Source organism: Coloeus monedula, assembly GCF_965178545.1.
Source record: "Coloeus monedula genome assembly, chromosome: 5".
NCBI lineage: Eukaryota > Metazoa > Chordata > Aves > Passeriformes > Corvidae > Coloeus > Coloeus monedula.
This window is the reverse complement of record NC_138785.1, coordinates 28,526,120-28,546,663: the sequence shown is the minus strand read 5'-3', so window position 1 is coordinate 28,546,663 and position 20,544 is coordinate 28,526,120. Positions and strand designations below refer to the sequence as shown.

At 48.5% G+C, this 20,544-nt stretch overlaps 1 protein-coding gene across 1 annotated transcript; it reads left to right on the top strand.

The window, feature by feature from the left end:
- Positions 1-1,133: 1,133 nt before the first annotated feature.
- Positions 1,134-20,544, top strand: PRAG1 (PEAK1 related, kinase-activating pseudokinase 1; the record flags this gene model as incomplete). The annotated part of the gene is made up of 5 exons (XM_082281320.1): positions 1,134-1,490; positions 2,642-4,470; positions 11,969-12,126; positions 15,427-16,160; positions 19,507-20,544. 5 exons carry the CDS (start codon positions 1,134-1,136, stop codon positions 20,542-20,544), a joined length of 4,116 nt encoding a protein of 1,371 aa, XP_082137446.1.

Here is a 20,544-nt window from a genome sequence, read left to right as displayed (position 1 = left end):
TTGTTCACGTGCCTCCAGGATTGGAGTGTAAAAGGTGCCTGTTCAGTTGGAGAGCCTCAGGGAAAGGGCCTCAGTTTGCCTGGGGATCAGCTGGCTAGGGGATGATGACCTGAAGTTGGTTAGATGAGGAAGGACTCTACGGAGCCACGTGGGGGAATTGTGTGCCCTGACACCCATAGCAGCCGGCTGCATTCTGTGATCTTCTCTTTCCTAATCCCCTGAGCTTTGTGGGAGTCCTCCTCGGAAGTATCTCCAAAGTTTTTAGTTCCAGGTATCTAGCTACTGGCTAGAGTGCAATCAGACCTGGCCAGGAGGCCGGGGGGGGGGGGGGGGGGGGGGGGTGTTGCACAGGAATGCAGGAATGTCTTGTTCCTGGGGCATTTCCCTCCTGGGGAAGGAAGATGGGAAGGAATCCTTGTCTGTAAGTAATCCAAGAGCAAAACGTTTCTCCCCTTGCAGACAATGAATCGTTTCAGCGAGCTGACACTGTTATTTGTGGCTCTTGGCAAGCCAGATAAGAGCATTCTGCCAGACACTTGCTCAAATCAGTGCCAGCCCCAGCCTTGCTGATTGCCTTTCACTGGGTGGGAGAGAAGTCTTTGTGTACCACGGCAGTAATCACAGTAGTGCTTCTGGGTGAAGGAAGGTTGTTGCTGGTCCCCTTGGTTACCCAGTCACTGATTCTGGTCCTTGTGTCTCCAGGCCTTTTTATTTTCCAGAGAGAGGATGCCACTTTGGAGAAGAAATTTTTCCTGCCTGTCTCTGCTTGTGGGGCTGTGAACAGCTATTTCCAAGACCCCTTTTCTTTACCCTTGATCTAAACCTTGCATGAGGCTGGTTATACATGCTCATTAAGCAGGGAATTAAATCACATAGGAATGCTGCTCGCTTGATGTCTTCTCTATTACAGAGCTATGCTTAGAAGTTGAGGCTTTTCAAGTGATTGTGTGGGCTTTAGCTAAGCTGTGAAAAAAGTCTTGTAAACAATATGCCTTTGTGATGAAGGCAGAGTAAGTGTAATTATCACCTGTCTTATTAAAAATCTTTCCCATTTGGGGGCATAATCAAACTAATCAGACAGTGTTGTGCTTTTCCAGATGACTAGGTGATCCTTACGAGTGGCTCGGGAGCAAATGCAAAATGAGCAGTGGAGGGCAGTGCAGAAGACGCAGTGGGCTCTCAGTCTGACCCACGAGGATTTGAAGATGTCTGCGTGCAGTGACTTTGTGGAACACATTTGGAAGCCCGGCTCCTGCAAAAACTGCTTCAACCCGAAGAGTTCCCATCGGCTGCAAACACCCCCAGACGTGGGAGCTTGTGGTGTGCTCCCGGATGGAGCTAGGACCAAGCCTGAGAGCCTCGTGTTGGAAGACGAAGGTGTAAATACTTCCCCCTTCTCAAAGCCAACAATTGCTGTGAAGCCAACAATGATAAACTCAGATGTTTCTGACGCGTGGGCGGATGTGAATATGAATGCAGATCTGTCACAGGTAATGATTAATCCAGTCAAAGCATGACTTCCCGTTACTTACCTATCCTCAGAGTGCTAGGAATATCTGTTACAACTGTTTCCTTCCCTTTGTTTTTCCTTCTGGTCTTGACTCAGGTTTTTAAGCCACATATTGATTTCCCAATGTACCTTTGGATGAAGCTGAATGAGCTGTTGCTCACAAGCCATATCCAGAGTAGCTTAAAAATACACTGTTTGTTTAGGAACTTCCGTTTTATAAATGAGGATGCGGGTTATTTTCCTGGGAAGTTTGACTGAAAAGATGTCTTGTCTGCTTGCAGTCAGTGCTGCCTGGATCCGTGGTCTTTGTGGGTGAGGAAGAAGGTGCCCTGCCTCCCTGCTTCTTCCTACCAATCTTTGCCAGAGCAGTAATGCCCTGTGGGTGCAGCTCCTCGCCCTGACCAGTCGATACCAGCAGTGCCTCAGCAGAGTGACGCACAGGCTGCTGCCCTGCTGTTCACGGCATAGGTGTGCTCCTATTTCCCCGTGCCCCAGAGGAGAGTCAGGGCTCACCAGATCCCTTAGCCTCCCACTGCTGTCCCTTTCTTCTCTTCTAAGGGATGAAGGGCACATGAGCACAAGCTGCCACCGTTGGTGGCGTTTGATCTGTGCGTGCGGATTTGGCATGCCCGCTCCCCAATCCCTGCTTCTGAGCATGGCCAAGCTGCTATCCCAGGATAACCCATGATAGTCTGTGTCTGTGTTCTGGAGTCACACACTCTGGAGCAGTGTGAAATTAAATGAAAATAAGCAGAGAGTGGTGCAAATATTCCTTCGCTCTCTGAATCTTTAATTGCACAGTGATTCACAGACAGGATGACAGGTTGGACATGTTTCTGGCAGCAAACCCATAGGAAGAGAAAGGAGAATGTCTTATTCCGGTGCATTGCCATTGTTGGTAATGCAAGGATTACAAATGGCCCAGGAAATACGACAAGAGTAGTTTTAGCAGGAAAGGTTTGTGGGAATTAGAGGTGGGGTGAGCACAGCAAAATAGATAGTGAATTCCAGAGTACTGTTCTGCAGAGCTGGGCTTTTGTTTTGCAGTTTGTGGGTTTGTTTAAATTTTATTTGTCTTTCATTTTGCATATGCACATTCTGACAGGGCACTTGTCTCTTTGACCCATTCAGGTCAGCTGGGGTGTGATTTCTGGCAAACAACTCCTCCTGAAATCAGGAGATGCGCAGCGCATCTGCCCTGACAATTTTGGCAATGGTGGTGTGAGAAAGCCCTTCCTTCACAACCAGCCCAGCGACTGCTTGTCTTGCTGCCCTCCCAGCTACTCCATGGTGGGTCTGCGCAGCCTGGAGGGTCGAGTGGAGAGAAATGTCTCCATCCATAGCCTGGTACTTGTGGGTGAGGTGGGCAAGCAGGAGGACAGAGTTAAAGACAAGTTTGCCCTGCCTCATCAGGTCCCCTGCCCTAATCCATCTGCCCTGGGGGACAGAAGCACCACTAACTCCAGCAGAAACCCTTCTTCCCAAGCCAGAGAAGGAGCAGTGCTCCCTTCAGGGGGTGACTGTGGTCACATCTCCTCCATCTTTGAAAGTGAAGGGGGCGAATACTGTTCAATCACGAACTGCCACAAAGAGCACCCCGTCCCGTGGGAGCTGTGTTGCACAGAGGAAAAGGCTGCGCAGTGCCAGAAGGAGAGTCACACTCCCAGTGGATGGAGGCAGCGGGATGCTCCTGAGACTCCCAGGCCAAGTGGCTGGACAGTCAAGTTCAGCGAAGAGGAGCGCAGAGCTGTGAACGTGGCCTTCTGCATCACAAAAGACCAGAGTGATCCTCTTTCCTATGCCCTATGTTCAGACAGGAAAAACCTGGCTCTCCACACTGAGCCTGCCAGCCTCCCTGAGAGCACAGGGAGCAGCAAGGTGGCTGCCCTTGCTTTGTCCCGGGTGGATGAGGACTTGCCTCTCCCTGGGGAGCCCTCTGTCACAGGAGGCCCCTGCACTGAGGGTTCAAGCACCCCTCAGCAGGCTCTGGTGGAGCCACAGCACCCTCGCCTCACCGAGCCAGCCCGTGGTGATCCCATCTATGCCGAGAGCACCAAGAGGAGGAAGGCACAGCTGAAGGCTGTTGGCAGCCAGGCAAAAGCAGAGAAGCTGGCCTGTGGAACTGCCAAGGAGAAAGGTGATGGGTTGTGGAAGGATGGTGGCTGGGCTTTGGGAGGTGAGAAGGAGTACCAGGACTCCACTGGCCAGGTGGCAGCAAAGATAACTATAATGACAGCACACACTGAGGATGATCACAAGACAATATTCCTCAGCAGCCCTGACTCAGCGGTAGGAGTTCAGTGGCCATGTATGAGCCCCACTTCCCACCCTGATTTTGGGACTTCATCACCTGCTATTGAGGCTGGACAGATTTTTCAAGCATCTGGAAGTGAAAACAGCACAAGATTTCATCTGGCAGCTCCTGTCAAGACCTCACTTACTGAGAGTCCAGCCATCCCCCCAAAGATGTCCAAAAACAGCCAGCCAGGCAGTGAGGGGAGCCGTGTGCCCCCAGTCAGCTCCCATGTGGGAATGTTTGGTGATGACAACAGCCATGATGGAGCTGGTGCTCAGCTGGTGCCGAGGAGCTGCACTGATACAGGTGCCTTTGGGGCGTCCCCTTCTCCCTGTGCTCATGTGAATGGGGTCTCTGTGGAGGAGTCCAGCAGAGGCTCGTCCTATGACAGGAGGCAGAAATACTATAACCCAACATGGACGAAGCAGTGCCGAATAGAGGAGGAGGAGGAGCAGGAGGAGGAGCAGGAGGTCTTAAACCACCCATGGACAGTAGGAGCTGAGAGTGGAAGAGCTGGTGCCGACTTCGTGGATGACGGCCCGATACTGGAGAGCCAGGCTGGAATCACCAAGTCTTCTTCTTTCTCCTTTGATTTCCCTAACGACAAGAGCAATGCTATGGAGTTTGCACCACCACCACCACCACCGCCAAAAAAGCAGTCCAGGTACAGCCCTGTGAATGTGTGCATGGTGGTCTGTTAACCCTTTGCAATTGGGATGCTTGCTGCGGGAGTTCATTGACTAGGAGATACTTCCCATTCTTGTTTTCTGCCTTTTCTGTCCAAAGGTGGGCTTTCAGGAGCGTGGGAGGTGACTGCACAGCTGAAAAGCTATTTGTCTTTTTACTCTGAAAAGCTGTCTGATCTTTGCAAGTCTTGGTTTGAATGTCATGAGCACTTGTAAAAGCCCTTCAGGGCTGCAAGATATAGCCTTAAGTCCCAATATTCAAGTGAGAATAAGGTCCATGCCCGGGATGGCTGCTGTTTCCCAGGTCAGCTTCATTCTGTCTTGGCAGTTCCTCAGTGTTGAATAGCATAGAAAATCTGGGGTTGCAATCTTCTCTTGTAGGTGGAACTGGGCAACTTTTCTTGATGCTAATAAGAAGGGCCTCCAAAATCAACATTTTCAGTTTGGCTCTAATGACTTTTTGCTTTCGAGGTGAACTCTCAAAGCTGCAATTTCCCAGGGAGGGCTCTTTGCCTGCAAGCAGGTAATTGGAGCTTGCCTGACATGGGCTTGTTATGTGTGGGAGCCACCCGGCTTCAGGCAACCTTCTGCTCACCGCTCTCCTGGAAGTCAGGTTTGCAGGCAGGGCAACAGCAGGCCCCAGAAAACATAAGTGAGTGAGGGAGAGCTGTCCATCTGGGAAGGAAATAGCTCTGCTAAGCAATTAAAAAACCCCTCAGGCTTACAATACTTTATGTGCATTCAGTATCTGCAGCTGTGTGTATCACCAAAAAAAAAAAAAAAAGGGAAAAAATAAATAAAAAAAGGAGGTCAAATAGGGGAAGAAAATTTGTGACAGGTCTAACAGTTGCTTTTGAGTCATCCTGGAAGCATCTGTGTGCTAGAAAGCCTGTGTGAAAGCAGGCAGGCAAACTGAGGTCAGGGAACGCGTGGCATCCATGACTGGGATCTCTGGCAGAACTGTAAACCCTGCCAGGTGGTTGAGGTAGGTGCTGGTTACCCTCTGTGGCTGTAGGGCAGGTTGTGCTACAGGTATTTGTCTCCCAAGGGCCTTGATACCTGTAGCAGAGCCGTGGGGCACCTTACTCAAAAGAAAGAGCTTAGTCCTGCCTCCAGCTACCGAAGCTCAGCTGGCTGAGGAGCAGTAAGGAGTGATCTGATCAGACTCAGGTTTTGCAAGCCCTGCTTTGTTTGTTTGCTCTGAGGGTGCTTTTGTTTTTGTCTCAAGCAAAGCTGTGGCTGTTCCAAGCATGTCAACGCAGGAACCGGGGCAGTGGGAGGGATAGCTGCATGCACAGCCAGTAAAATCACCACAGTGGCATTGTGTTACCCTGGGCAGGCGTTGCAGCTTCAGGCCGTGGCCTGGTGCTGGAGGAACATGCCCTCTGTTCATCCTGGGCTGCAGCCAAATACCTGAAGAAGAAGAATCACAAAGATGACTCTGAGGCACATCCATACTCTCCTAGTGCCAGGCAGCCTGTGGACACGTGCTTGTCCCTAATGGAAGAACCACTGATCCTGCTCTTAGGCTTACGTAGTTCCTCACATGGACAGAGCACCTCAGCCCAGGACATTCCGTGGTGGCACAGCTGCAAAGGCTCCTTTGGCAGATGAAGGTGAAGCCAGTGTGAACATGGTTGTGGCACAGGCTTGGGGCTGGGGGCTTAGCAGATCAGGGTTCATCTCAGCTGCAAGAAAGGCATATAACCATCGTTTTTCCTTCTTGATCTCAAGCTGCAGCAAGGCGTTTGATTTCATGCTGCAAAATGAAGTCTGCCTGTTTGACTTTCCTAATGAAATTTAATTGCTTATTTTAAAGAAAACTTGCATGTCTGTTTGAGCTAGTTATAAAGCAGAGAAGGAAAAAGTGAGCCTGTAGATTTTGTTTTGTTCATCTTGGCTTTAACAATTAAAGGGGAAAAAAATTTTTACAGGGTAAATTCCTTCCAGACACTGAGGAAGCTCTGGTTTTGAAGTAAGCTCTCTCTTAGGATGGCGGAAGGAGCGATTTCAGCGGGGTTTAAAAGTTGTCACAAAAAAGGGGAGATAATGAATTTGTGCCTGTTTTGTCCTATATAAAGCTACTCTGGATCTCTTGCAACTGTTTCTTCAGACAATCCTCTCTTTGTGCTTGTTTGAAAGGTTATAGATATTTAATGTTTGCTTGGTCTGAAACAGAATGGCAAATAAGTATAATTACAAGGGGAAAGAAGCTGGAAAGGGAAGATGGGGGCTGGTTCTTCTTCCAAAAGCTGGGAAGGTAGTTGGCTAAGGAAGGAGCTCACCAGGGAAACTAGGATCCCCAGGACATGCATGTGCAATGATGATTTAAAGGCTCTTTGGTGTAAAATGCTCTAGTATGGCCTTCAGTTTCTTGGCACAAGGAATGAATCTTTGCTGAAATTTATGTCTCTCTTATACAGAGGATCAGGCTTAAATAATCCTCGTTGTTTCTTCTAGCCTCCAAAACCTTGATGGCTAATTTATTTCGTGTGCCTCCTAAAGAAAGAAAACAGTGATGCTGTTTTGCATCTTGAGCTGTTTTCATTACAATTAGTGCCACCTTCAAAAAGCAGTGCTGAAAAAAGCTTCTGAAATTTGCAGAGTGTGCTGGCGTGGGGTACCAAAGGTGCAGCACAGCACTTCCCCACACCTGTCATCGCTGAACGCAGCCAGGGAGAAAGAGCCTGAGGAGTGCCAGGATTGCCTGTTCCGGTGCTGCTGCCACCACTTGCTGCCAGAGGGAACAGAGCACAGGAGCGTTGCAGAAAAACTGCAATGCTGGGAATTGGCTCACCAGGAGAAGAGCCAGGTGTTGGGAACTGGATCGCCAGGAAAAGAGCCAGGTTTGTTCCTCGCTGGGGAGGTGGTGCTGGCTGGTGGGGCTGTGCTGTGTGTTCCTTAAAAGGAATCAGTCTGTGATGGAGCAGCACTGTACCTGAGGCAGAATAGTCCTCTTTTCTTACCATTCCTGGGGCAGCTGTTTCTCCACGGAGCTCAGTGTCAGGGTGTACCCCAGTGACAAAACAGACTGGCTTAAAAGGTTGTGATTTATCAGCCAATCTTTTAGGAGAGTTTGTTTCTTTTAAATTTAAAGTAATTCACTCTTCTGTGTGTGTCTTACCATTTTAAAAAAGCACAGAGCTGGAAATTGAAATGAGGTTTTTTACCTTCTTCACCACATCAGAGTATGCAGTGATGTAATTTTTGACCCACCTACCATCTTAATTCTGTACCCTATCTGAATTTTCCTGTGCATCTCCAGACTCCAAACCCTTGTTTCAACTTAACCTGTGCTACATAAAACCCCTCTGATAGAGGAAGGAGCGGTGTGCTCCTCTGAACAGAGCTAGGAGTTCTTCAAAATCCTTTCTCTCCCTTACCTCAGTTTTGGTTTCTCCACATTTGCCAGATGATAGCAGAAGGGTCAGTACAAATCTAAGCTTCAAATGTTGTAAACTCCTGTATGCTGGGTTTTAATTTCCCTCTGCAACCAGGGGAAGATGCTGGAAGAAACAGCAAGTGGCAAGAGGAGGAAGATACAATTATTCCTGTTTCATGATAGACAAGCATATGGTACAATGGTGCTTCCTCTTGTGTAATAATTATGCCTAGCCATATGTTATGTTTGATGCTGTAATGCAGTCTGGCCATTCTCTCTTCTGTGCATTAGTTCCATTATTTTATTCTGGGAGGGGGTGTCTTGTTGACATTATCACCAAACACCTCCTGCAGTGCAGTTTGCTGTGTGGTGATTTTTGTGTGTTCTCTGTTCTCCTCTCCTCGCTCCGCTGTCACATGATTTATAAAGCTCGGCATCTCTGTTATCTGTTCAGTCCTGTCATCTGTGCTGAGAAGGAGTGTCCCCCTCCTGCTGGCACAGCAAGGCTGGGAGACCCCCATGGTGGCACTGCAGAGTGACCATGTCTCTGTGCGGGGCAGAGGTGCCTTGCACATCCTCCAGGGCTGCCAGCAGGCTGCCCGTGGGGACAGCTGCTGGAAAGAAGCAAGCGGGAGCCTGGCAGCTTTTTTGTCTGAGTGGCCTCCTGCTCTCAAAACCTGCCCCTTGCACTTGGTGAAAGTAATCAGATCTCCTTGTCAAATCTCAGACAGGAAATTCAAGCTGAAGGTATGTCCAAAGTCCAGGGATTCCTGGAGCAATATCCCAAGGCATGTGTGTCTGCTGCAGTTAGGGGAGCCAGGCTTTGGTGCCCATCTCCACTGTCTCTCTGAGAAGTGCAAGGCATGCAGTTGGCAGTGCTGGAGTCCCACAGCAGCATTAGGTGGGACCCCTATCTGTGAAAAAATGTGAAATTAAACACATGGCTACTGGTCAAATTGAGATGCAGGAAAGATGAAGCAGGCCCTGGCCAGAGATGCAACATGAGAGAAGGGAAATGAGCTGGCTCCCTTTTCAATGTTAAGAGAACTCCAAACTGTGTATGTGTGGGGGGGGTGGCGTTGTTATGTTTTGGTGTGCTTTTTTACAAAACCACTCTTTTCAGTCTTGACTTGTTTTAGGCAGGACTGTGAGAATCATGTGGAAAGTCAGCTGGATGAAATTGTTTATGATGGGAAAACTTTGAAATAGGGAACTGGAAGGGTTGCCTGAATATGCCAGGCTGTTGCATGGAGGATATTGAGTAGCTGAAGTGTTTTTAAAGCTACCAGAATAATTGGAGAGCTGAAAATCTGTGAAATCCTGTGGGTTTAGGTTATTAGATTGGGAGAGCTGACTCTGGTGACCTGTTCTTTATGCACAGGTACATGATGAAGGCTCTGGTGCTGCTCTTGAAGTTGTTGGTTATGTTTTAGGTGCTGAGCAGGCATTTTTAAATTGATGTAAATTAACTACTGTTACATCTTTCTGAAGTGGAGCGTAGCCCACAGGTGTTTGCAAGTCAGTGGTGCAGGGCACAAACCCAGTGTTTTCTTTAGATTTAAGATGGGTTGGTGCTCTTTATTTCCAACTTCCTTTGGTGATTTCCAGTATCCTTTGGTGTAAAGGGCAAGATGGAGAATAGCCACCTGTGTGCCCTTGTACTCGGGTGAGGTGGAAGGAACACTAGAAAAGCAGGGGATGTTTGGGTGAGCTGTAAATCAGGGTCCCACAGGCTGTTGCAGTGATGAGCTGTTCAGCTCTTGGCGTGGAATTTTACTGAAATGGGAGAGTTTGACCCTAGCAAATTTTCAGTAGTAATTCTTTGGTAGAGTGGGCGGTATTTTGATCTGTGCAGGCTGCAGCCTGGGCTTCAAGCAGCTCATAGGAAAGGAGGGAGATGTGAGGCAGAGGTATTTCCAGGAGGTATTAGCTGGCCTGGCTGTAACATCTGAAACAAGAGCAGGATGTCGTTTAAGCGGCAAACAATTTCTATTTCGGTGCGCCTATTCAGGAACTGCACTTTACATCAGTCACGGCGGTGCGGGGAGGAAACGGGGCTCTCTCTGCATCTGACTGCACCGACGCTGAGGCAGCAAGGGCAGCAGTCAGCAGGGCTCTGGCCGGTGCCGCGCTGCGCCCAGGTTGCCTGGAGGAATAGGTGTGGCTGCGCACAGCGGACCTTGGACCGCGCCGAGCAAAGTCTCATCTCTCTCTGAGTGCGGGAATGGTAAGGCAGCTCCGTGAGTTTGTGTTCAGTGATGGGAAAGAAACAGAAACGCACCAACTTTTCGGGGGGGCTGGGGGAAGGAATGTGTTAGAAAACATCTTATCTGTGTAAATCAAGACTGGATATCTTGCTAAATCTTCTTCTCTTATGGATTCAAATCCTTCTTTGATTCTTGCCAGGTCAGACAGTGTACCGGCATGGGTGTGCACCCTTGTGTTTTTTCCACCCAAATTACTAAATGTTAAACATCTGAGAAAGTTGTAGGATAAAGTTATATCTTTATAGTAAAAAGAAAAAAAAAAAAAAAGAGAGTGCAGTTGGTTGCTTTCAACAGCATTAGTCATAACAGACCTAAGCCCCTCAAACTCTCTGTCTCTCTCTCTCTCTCTCATTTTTTAAACTGTGGCTCGTGTGGTGAATTGTGAAGTTTTGTAAATCATCCCCAAGAGGCTTGCTGTGATAAATTCATCACTGGTGCAAGACCAGTGTCTCTGCTGAAGTATACCTGAACTGGTTGTTAGAGCCTTATTTTCATCAGCCCTTGAGTATTTTTAGACCAAGGCTGCTCAGGCAAATGAGGAAGTCTGGCAGAAGTTTCTTCCGGGCTTCTCATACACTCTGCTCTCCATGTGGTGGTGTGGACATGAGAGTAAGTGCTTTGTCTGGATTGGGAATTAAACATTTCTCAATCCTCAAATAAAAATCTCTTGTAGTGTCTTGCTGTGCTTGGGAGTTTTGGACGAGGAGGGGTCCCGTGTGTGTGACCAGGGTGCCACAAGCAAACGGCCGTGCATGTCTTTTGTTTGTCTTTCTCAGCAGCCATTCAGCCGTCTGATTAGGAAACGCCGGATACCTTCCAGCAAGCTAGCTGGTGGAAGTCCTTTTACTTCTGTACAAGTCTGCCACTAACCATTTTACATTCTTAATCAATGTGTTGAATTTTATCAGCAGATTGGCAGTTTTACTTAAAATATGTGGACCGATAACTTTTGTTTGCTGGCTGACGGAGTCAGAACTATGCCAATGCTAGGAGTGTTTATGCTCTTCTGTGCTGCCTGATTTCAACAGTTTCTGTTTTCCAAGGCAGAAAAATGAAGAAAATGCAGGAGAAATTCTTTATCTTAGCAAAAAGTCCTGCTTGTCTAAACTGGTCACTTAAACCATGACCTAGCAGGTTATAAGCCCAGTTTATGGTTGGTTTATTAATTTTTTTTTAGGTGGAAGCTGCATGGAAAACTGTAGGTCTTACATTAAAAACTGCATGATAGGTTCTGAGTTTGGCAGACACATGTTTTCTGCAGAGATGCTTCTTCTTTTGCAAAGTGTTGGTTGTTACTGTGGTGCACAGTTGGAGATGATGGACTCTTCTGGTACCTATGCCTCTGTTATGAAGGAATGGGGTTCACACACCCAGCCTCGACCTGCCTTCTGTAAAATGGGAGGAGTGGTGCTACTCCTTTCCTTTGAGAACTTTGTTGAAGGCAAACACTGGTGGGTCCCCACTTCCCAGTGGCAGTGGCCAAAATGGTATGTGGTGCAGCACCTCACATGTTCTATGCAAAGATGGTGCAGACTGGGGCTGAATGCTCTTGGCTCCCTGGCTTTCACTCTCTGCTCAAGCACAGCTAGTTTGGCATGAGGACTGCAAGCCTATAACCTGCTCAGAGTCTATGGGATGCAATTCCCCAGGTGCTGGAGAAAGAAGAAAAGTGCAGGAATGAGGTGGTCTGGTGTGATAAAAGGTCATGCAGTGTATGGATAGGCAGAGAGCAAGCTAAAGCTGCTCTCAGGTCGAGTGTCCATGCAAAAGTGTGTGCAGGGCATCCTTTTGCCATCTGTCTCCTGACTTCTCTTTCACTCTCTCTAGGCATGCTCTGAAAATGAACCCAAATAACACTGAGCTGGAGAGAGTCAGCAACAGCTCTGCAGAGAGCCTCAGCCCACCCTTCAGGAGTGCCCATGTCACCTTCACGGCTGGCTCCAGCGACAGCCTCGACTCAGACACACAGACAGGCAGCGATGGCAGTAAGTGACCACTGGGTATGGGAGAGGTACCATTGTACCTGAGGCCCAGTGCTGGGACAGCATCCTCAGAGCAGGGGTCACGAGGGTTCAATCCCCAGCTCCCCCAGTGACCCTTCATCTTTCCACTTCTACCCTTCTGCCTCTCGATGCACTTTAGATGAATGTGGCAGAGTCAGACCAGCATCATAGACTTTTTCCTCTTTCAGTCAGCACGTGCCAATATCATTCACCCTGTAGATCTCCTCTGGTCTGGATAAAATCTCCATATAGAAACAATCCTGCTTGTGCTTCATGCATTTCACGATGTCACAAGTAGCAGTGCTGTAGAAAGTCCTCCATAGATTTGAGGAGTACCAGAAGGAGTTTTGTGCTAGAGGTGATCCCTCCCTCTCATTGTGTTCCCTGTTATTTCTTAAGGGGGAAAAAATCTGCCTGCACTCGTTTAACTGAGATTAAAAAATACTTACTATGAAGTCACTTTTTTCATCAGTGTGTAACTTAGACATGCACTAACGTGTTCAGCAGCTCAGAAAATATTTCCTTAGCAAGAGCAACCTTCATGTAGTGGAAGTTCTGGCTTTCCAAGAGCAACAATGTGCAGCAATAAAATTAAGAGCCAGAGCTCTGGAAACTCCATTTTTCCACCACTAACTTGGAGTCTGAGAGTGAGACCTTGCCAGGAAATTGTACAGGGGTAAGAAAAACTCACATATGTTAGATCTTTACTTGCTAGGCACAGAAGCAATTTGCTGTCAAAAATGATAGGGACAAGAGGATTTCTCTGCCTCCACTAACAGAAGCAACTGTTTAAACTCATCGTGGGAAAGATGAGTTTTTAAATGAATACTCAGATGCAGTTTTTTTTGCTGATGCAAGCAAGAAGCTGTGCAGTCAGCCACTGAGTGAGGTGAGCTCAAATTAATTGGCTATGCTGTCATATGTTAAAATATGAAGTGGAGGGGAGCTTTTAAGCCCTTGACACGCAGAAGGACTCTATGCTGAAGGTGCAGAGCACTGTTAGGAGAGTTGTGAAAGAGTTTAATTCATTACCTTCTGCTTGGGGCAGAGCCCAGCAGCATATAAAAAAAGCTAAGAGCAGTTTGGCATTTGTGGGCTAGGCTTGCGGACCGGTTGCCAAACATTCCAGTGCTGATGTTTGTTTCCTAAGACTCTCTCAAGTAAATCTTGTCTCCTGAAGCAGGGATTCAGCTGCATGTCCTGGCAGAGATGCCTCTGGTGAGGTACTCAGGGACTGCACACTGAAGAATTTCTTTGGGCTCTGTCCTCTGTCAAAGCCCCTTGGATGGAAGTGGCAAGAGGTGCCATGCTGAATGATCCCTGCCTGTGGCTTTTGACAGGGTTTTAATGGAGAGAATCTTTCCTGTGGACCCATCAGGGTATGATGCAGATGTCTGGCTTTTCATTAAAGCTTGGGGCATGAATCTCAGCTGTTAAGGCAGATGTTTCTCAGCTGAAACTGGAGAGTAGTCACTTGCTGGGCGACTGGGTGTACAATGCAGGCACACACCTACCTGGGGCAAGGGTCCAACAGGAGTCAGATAGCTCAGCACCCAAGCACTGGGGCAAAACACGTGTTGATTCACATTTCCTACAGAGCTGTTTCTGAGCATATTGTCAGAAAATGGCTGCTGAAACAGCCTTGCATGGGAGACATACCTTCTGCAGAAGCTGAAATCAGTGCTGCTCATTCCTGAGCTGTCTCTCAGTGATGTTGCTGTGATGGGGTACATTACAGGAGGTGCATACAGAGAGCCTTGGCAGTGGAGGACACAAATGAAAATTGACCAGTGCTACCAAAATCTGGTAAGGAGGGATAGGGCCAGATGGTGGCAGCATCCACTCCGGTTGCTGAGAGCCAGGAGACGTGCCCTCACCTCATGTGGGCTTAGGTGGTGGAGCAGCTAACAGGGATTGCTGCTCTGGCTCAGCTGGTGCAAACCTGCAAGTGACACGTCAGGACAGGCTGGGAGCTCAGAGACCTGAGCCCCTACACTTGGAGGTTGTACGTGATTGCTGGTGAGTCACTTGGGCTGTGACTGTGACGGAGACAAGTGCCTGCTGCAGGCTGACAGGAAACTGCCCCAGGGCATTCCTCTGGAGCAGGCAGAAAGCCGCTGTGAGGAAGTGCCTGCTGGCAGCTGAACCCTCAGCAGCTGCTTTGTGAGGAGGAAGGATCGTTTTCTACCACTCTGCAGCTTTGGAAAATAGATTTAAAGAAAGCAATAGATCCTGCTATCTGCTAAACTATTTGCTATTTGCTTGGAGCAAAACCTCACCTTTCACCTTTAAAGGTTTACACTTGCATGCAAGTTGTTAGCGGAGTCCTGTTTGTCATTCAAGTGGCATGGATAAATTCCCTTAAATTGTTGTCTCTCTTCTTTTAATTTCCACTCCACTCCTCACTTGTTCTTTCTTTATGACCTGAAATTATTGTTCTTTATTTCAATGTTAGATCACCTTTTTGTCCTTTTTTTTTAACGTCCCACTTCTTTCATGGCATGTTAACTGTATTACCTGTCTCCAGTCTGGCCCAGATAGGAAAGCAGCTGCTATGGCTGCCCAAAATGAGCCATCCAATCCATGTGTAGTAGACATGTGGAGCTGCTTAGGGTTTAGTGGTATGTAGTGGGGCCAGCCTGCCCTCTGAGCAAATAAGTCTGGCAATAAGCTGGGAAACAGGCAGTGGGGGGGAAGGCCAGATTCTTTTTCAGCAAGATGGAAATTGCCAAAATTCCAGGCTTGCTCAGCGACCCTTCCCCAGTGTGAAGCAGAAAGGTTCAGTATACTTGGGGTGCTCTAGTACAGCCAGAGGGCTGGAGCCGTGTGCCGTGAGTCACTCTGCTTATCATGCCCTTCTGCTGAAGCACTGGGTGGCAGCTCCCAGGAGAGAGAGGCTGAGTTTAAAGGATTGTCCTTATATCAAGTGCTTCATTCTTACCTTCCTGTGGATGACATCACAGCTTAAATATTTACCCTCTACTACCTTTTTACTACTGTATATGCAGTTCATAGGGGAATGGTTTCAAGGGTGGAGAAGTGCATTTCTCTACATGGCTGGTTGCAGCCTGCTTTGCAAACCTGCTCTGTTAAACTGGATTAAATTCCTAACCCCTCCAGTGAAACTTTGCAGTTGTGAATAGCTGAAGACTCTGTGCTGGGTTTGGATGTTGCTTTCTTCCCAGCCAGGGCCCTGGGGGTGGCAGGGATATGGAGAAGGACCTGCACCCTCAGCCTGTAAGGGCCACTCATGGCATCTTCTTGTGTGTTGCTATCCCCTAGGACACTCGTCTGAACCGAACCACTCACCCCCTCCAGCTGGGAGCCAGTTGTTTCCCCCTGTCCCTTTCCTTCCTGTCTCCACTGAGGATGGCCCCTCTTCTGCCCCCAGCTGCCCACCCCCTCTGCCTCAGAAGAAGACCGTGATCAGAACTGTGTCTTCTCCAGATGGCTTTTTTGGGGGACAGGCATCTTCAGGCAAAGCAGCCAGTGCTGCCATCCCCAGGCTGAATGTCAGCCACTCTGAGAGCAATGTCTGCCTCCGAGAGGAGCCTCCCTTCATCCACCCAGCCAGCCTGGGGGGCCGTCCCGGTGCCTTCTCCTCCTCCGAGTCCCTGGAGAAAAGCTCCAAAGGAAACAGCTACTGGGGCTCGAGCACTGGTAAGAGCACAGGGGCTTGCGGCCCCGGCAGAAACCTCCAGTCCCTGTCCTCCTCGCAGCTCAGTGTGTCCAGCCAGGTGTCATCGGCCTCCAGCCTCCACAACCTCCTGAGCAACATCGACAGCAAGGAGGGGGTGTACAGCAAGCTGGGGGCCCTGTACGCCGAGTCCCTGCGCCGCCTGGTTGCCAAGTGCGAGGACTGCTTCATGCGGGAGCAGAAGAACGAGCTGCACTTCAGCGAGAACAACTGGTCGCTCTTCAAGCTGACGTGCAACAAGCCCTGCTGCGACTCGGGGGACGCAATCTATTACTGTGCCACTTGCTCCAAGGACCCTTCTACTACCTATGCTGTGAAGGTAAGTCCACAGCCAGCAGGCATCCAGGCTGATCTCCATCTTCTAGATGGAGATGTGTGCACTATGAGCACACGTGTCCCATACAATGTCTCGTTTTCTCTGCTTGTATTTCTCACTGGTGAAGTTTGGCAAGCAAAACCCCTTCCAAAATTGCCACTTTTCCCCTACTTGCTTGCAAAGGTTAATTTGGAGAAGGAGTTTTCATTGTAACAAATGACAGTCAGGTTTAGCTTATTGCTAAAGGGGTCTGAAACCCAACCATTTTCTCTCTCTGAAAGCATCTTTGTGCAAATACTCTGTTGTAAACTCAGAGGCATTTGCCTCTGATGATACAAGCTGATGAAAGGCTGCTCAAAAGACAGCATTTTTGCCTCTGCCTGCCTTTTAAGTGGAAGGTCTGACCCAGATACTATGTGAATGCTTATATGATCTTGAAACTACAGACAGTAAGATATTGCAGATCCCAATTAAACAATGAGAAGCTGACCCAGACATGCTGTGTAAGGTCAGGTCTGAAATATTTTCCTGTAACTCCATGGAATACATGTTTTGAAATGGAAACTTGAGGTGCAATAGTTCAGCTCTTTGAAACCTGGATAAGTAAGCTTATCCAACCCGTTCCATGGACATCCTGTGGATTTGGGGCTCTTGATCCATGGTACTACTTGAATACAGAGATCTTAATTTCCATTCTGACATTAACACTAGGGACGTCTCACTGCTCCTTATTCCTCACATTGTTTTCAAAGCCTAAAGTAATTCCCAAAAAAGCACTGTCAGAGATGCATTAAAGAACGGGGGACAAAAAGAAAAAAAATCTCTCTGCTGAATAGTTTCCACCATTATCAACTCTAAGGGTTGTTTTAGGATGTTTTAAAACATCCCTAAGGGATGTTCTAGTTAAGTGATAGCTTAAAAGCCAGTTCATATCCTAAAGGAAGTACAGTCAACCCAACAGGGGGGCTGTAAATAACCAGAATGGAATTAGATGAGATCTTGCACCAGTACCCTTAGTCCAGCACTCAGAGCCTCAGCTTTTCTTGTGCATTACACCTCAATCCATCACAACTTTCCTCCTGAACCCTAAAAACTGTGTAGTGAACTGTTGTGCTCCTTTTCAATCTGCAGTTCCCTGTGGCACACCTACGCCTTTGCTTTTGCCTGCCGTGTTAGGTGGGGTTCAGTAGCTCAGCTCTGTGGCTGTAGTGCATGAATTCTTGCCAAGGCAGAAACAGCACATTTCAGCCTCTAGACAGGACTGCACTTGTGTCCCTGTGTGTGAAGTGAGCTTACTCTGTGCCCTTGGTACACTGCAGAGCAACCTAACAAAGTCAAAACCACTGCAACAAGGCCTTACTCTGAGCCAGCATAGTGATGTTGTGTATGTGTTTATCCATGTGCATGGATACGGTTCCTGAGTGCCACCATCCCTTTGGTAGGGAATGAATAATTGTGAAACATTACAATTGGCTGACCCCTATCTGCCTCTCCTGGCTTCTGGTATAGATTTTTTGACATGAAAGAGATCAAAGACCTGTAGTTAAAATTAGACTTAGAGAGCTCAAAATGGGCAGAGGATCTGACTTGAGCCAAGGAGTCTATGGAGGAGCAGGAGCCAGAGTCTGAGCTGTGCACAGATAGACATGGCTACGTATAAAAGAGTTGGAAGGAGCCAGGGTTACATGAAATGGCTTTAGAGGAATTAAGCCAAGATATGCTCCATGTGTCCGCTTCTTTCTCCTCTTAGAGGTATGTGACTAAGGCAGCCCCAGGCTCCTACTTGGAGCTTTCAGCATGGAGGATGCCTCTGGTGCAGCCAAAGTGAAGAAGAATGGCTGGACAGGGAAGATTTCCCTGCATTCGTTTGGCTGTAGTTGTTCTTCCAGAGACTCCTCTCTTGCCAGGAATTTCCCCCCATTTCCTATGCCTTACATGTCTTTCCTTTGTAGGGAGGAACAAGCAGGTTTGTTAGCCAGAGGGCTGGAAGGGCTGTTCTGCATTTGGGGACCTCCTGCGTCATCCTGGGTCCCGCTGCATTCATCTGCATTCTGCCTAGCTGTCCAAAGCTTGTCTTTCCACAAATAAGCCACGGCAGGGTATTTTTGTTTAGAAAAGAGAGGACAATAGGGATTTGAAATGCCCCGTCTTCACAGTATTGTCTCATCTGAGTGAATTACCTGCAAATGCCTCGATTCAAACCCTTGCTAGAGGAATACAAAAGCAGCCCTCTTCTTCAGCTCCTCTCTATTCTTGTGTATATTTTAACTCGGAGGCAAAATTGATTTCTCGTACGATTTTGCACGCATGCTGTGACTGGCAGTGGCACGCTCCAGGGTTTGAAACCTTTTATGCTGAGTTTCAGCCTGTTGCTTATTCCTGTGGATGGCATATAAACACATTGCTAAATAAAGGAAAAGTACAATAGAAATGCCAGAAGGCCCCATAAGCTAATGGATATTCCTATAATAAACCTGGGTTTGAGTCTCTAATGCAGTATGAAGCTAAAATACAGAAGAAAATGAAGATAGAAATCATGTGGGTTAAAGAGAATCCAGGTTATAAAATGCTTTTTTCTCCCTAGAGTTTGCTGCACTCTCACTTCTTTCTAGGCCTGTTGTAAGCTCCTATTTTCTCTTTGGTGTTTTTTTGTCTGTGCTGAGGAGTACAGCTTGTTGCTGGTTTCCCTTAGCCATTGATCAGGGGTTTGAGAGTAGTTGCTGGTGCAAGGAAGTGGAATGGTTGAGGAGGATGTGAGAGTGGCTCCAGGGCTTAGGACCAGAGAAGGATCAGGTGGGAAGAAAGTGCTGGGTGCCTGTGTTCACCCCTCACCACGAACAGCACTATTGCTCGCTGTCACCTCACATCGCATGGGGCGTCATCCAGGAGTGTTAACTATCTCCAGAGATGGAGACAGCATGTCTTCTGCCACAAGCTTTGCTTTTCTCCCTTCAGGAATGTCTCTTGGGTTGCAGGAGTTTATCTCAATGACATCTGTGATGTAAAAAATATGTTGCTTCTGTTGGCAATGAAACAAAATCTTCAGAAGTTATTTACAGTGGGACTACCGTCCTCCTTTCCTCCAATTACTGGGCATTGCCTGGCAAAGGAAGTGTGCCCAGAAATGCAACCCAGACATCTGGTTGCTGCGGTTGGGCTGTTGCAGGACAAAAACAATCCTCAAGCCAGGAGATTATTTAAAGTACTTAAGGCACCAATGCTCATCCTGCTTCTACTGTTGTCTTCTGTAGCATCTGCAAATCACAGCTTAGGATTCCACCTCAACTTCTGGTCACTGCCCTGTGTCTGTCACTGGCTGATGGTCTGTTCTTTCGGTCTCTCCTCACAGATTTGTAAAACCCAGGAGTCCAAGGTAGCTGCTTCGTACTGCAGCCCTGCAGTGCCAGTTCACTTCAACATCCAGCAGGACTGTGGGCATTTTGTGGCCTCTGTCCCCTCCAGCATGCTGCTGGCCTCAGATGTGGGGAAAAGCATGCCTGGAGATGGCTTCCATCCCTCCCGCACTGCCAGTGAGCACGACTGTGTGGTGGTCATCACCCGCGAGGTGCCGAGCCAGACAACCGCTGACTTCGTGAGGGACTCGGTGACACTGCACCAAGCCAAGCCGGAGCTGTATGAACGTCGTGTTTGCTTCCTGCTCCTCCAGCTCTGCAATGGCCTGGAGCATCTGAAAGAGCATGGCATCATCCATCGTGACCTGTGCCTGGAGAACCTCCTGCTTGTCCCCTGCAAGCCCCCCATGAGTTGTGTGAAAGCCAAAGATGACAAACACTTACCCCGCCTCATCATCAGCAATTTTTTGAAAGCTAAACAGAAGACTGGAACTGGAGACTCCAAGCTGAAGAAGAGTCAGGCCCGGCTGGCCCCGGAGATTGTGTCGGCTTCTCAGTACAAGAAGTTTGATGAGTTTCAGACTGGTATTCTCATCTATGAACTGCTGCACCAGCCCAACCCCTTCGAGGAGAAGGTGCACCTCAGGGAGCAGGAGTACAGCCCTGAGGACCTCCCTGCTCTACCCAGCCTGTCCATCTACTCCCGGGGACTCCAGCAGCTGGCACACCTACTACTGGAAGCAGATCCCATCAAGCGTGTGCGGATCACCGAGGCCAAGCGAATGCTGCAGTGTCTGCTTTGGGGGCCCCGAAAAGACCTCATGGAGCAGCCCCTCAGCCAGGAGGAAACCCTGCGCCAGGTGCTGCAGAATTGGGTGGACATGAAGCGTGCTCTGCTCATGATGAAGTTCGCAGAGAGGGCCGTGGACACAGAGCGGAGTGTTGAACTGGAGGACTGGCTGTGCTGCCAGTACTTAGCATCTGCTGAGCCAGCCTCCCTCTTGCACACATTAAGACTGCTGCAGCTGCTCTGA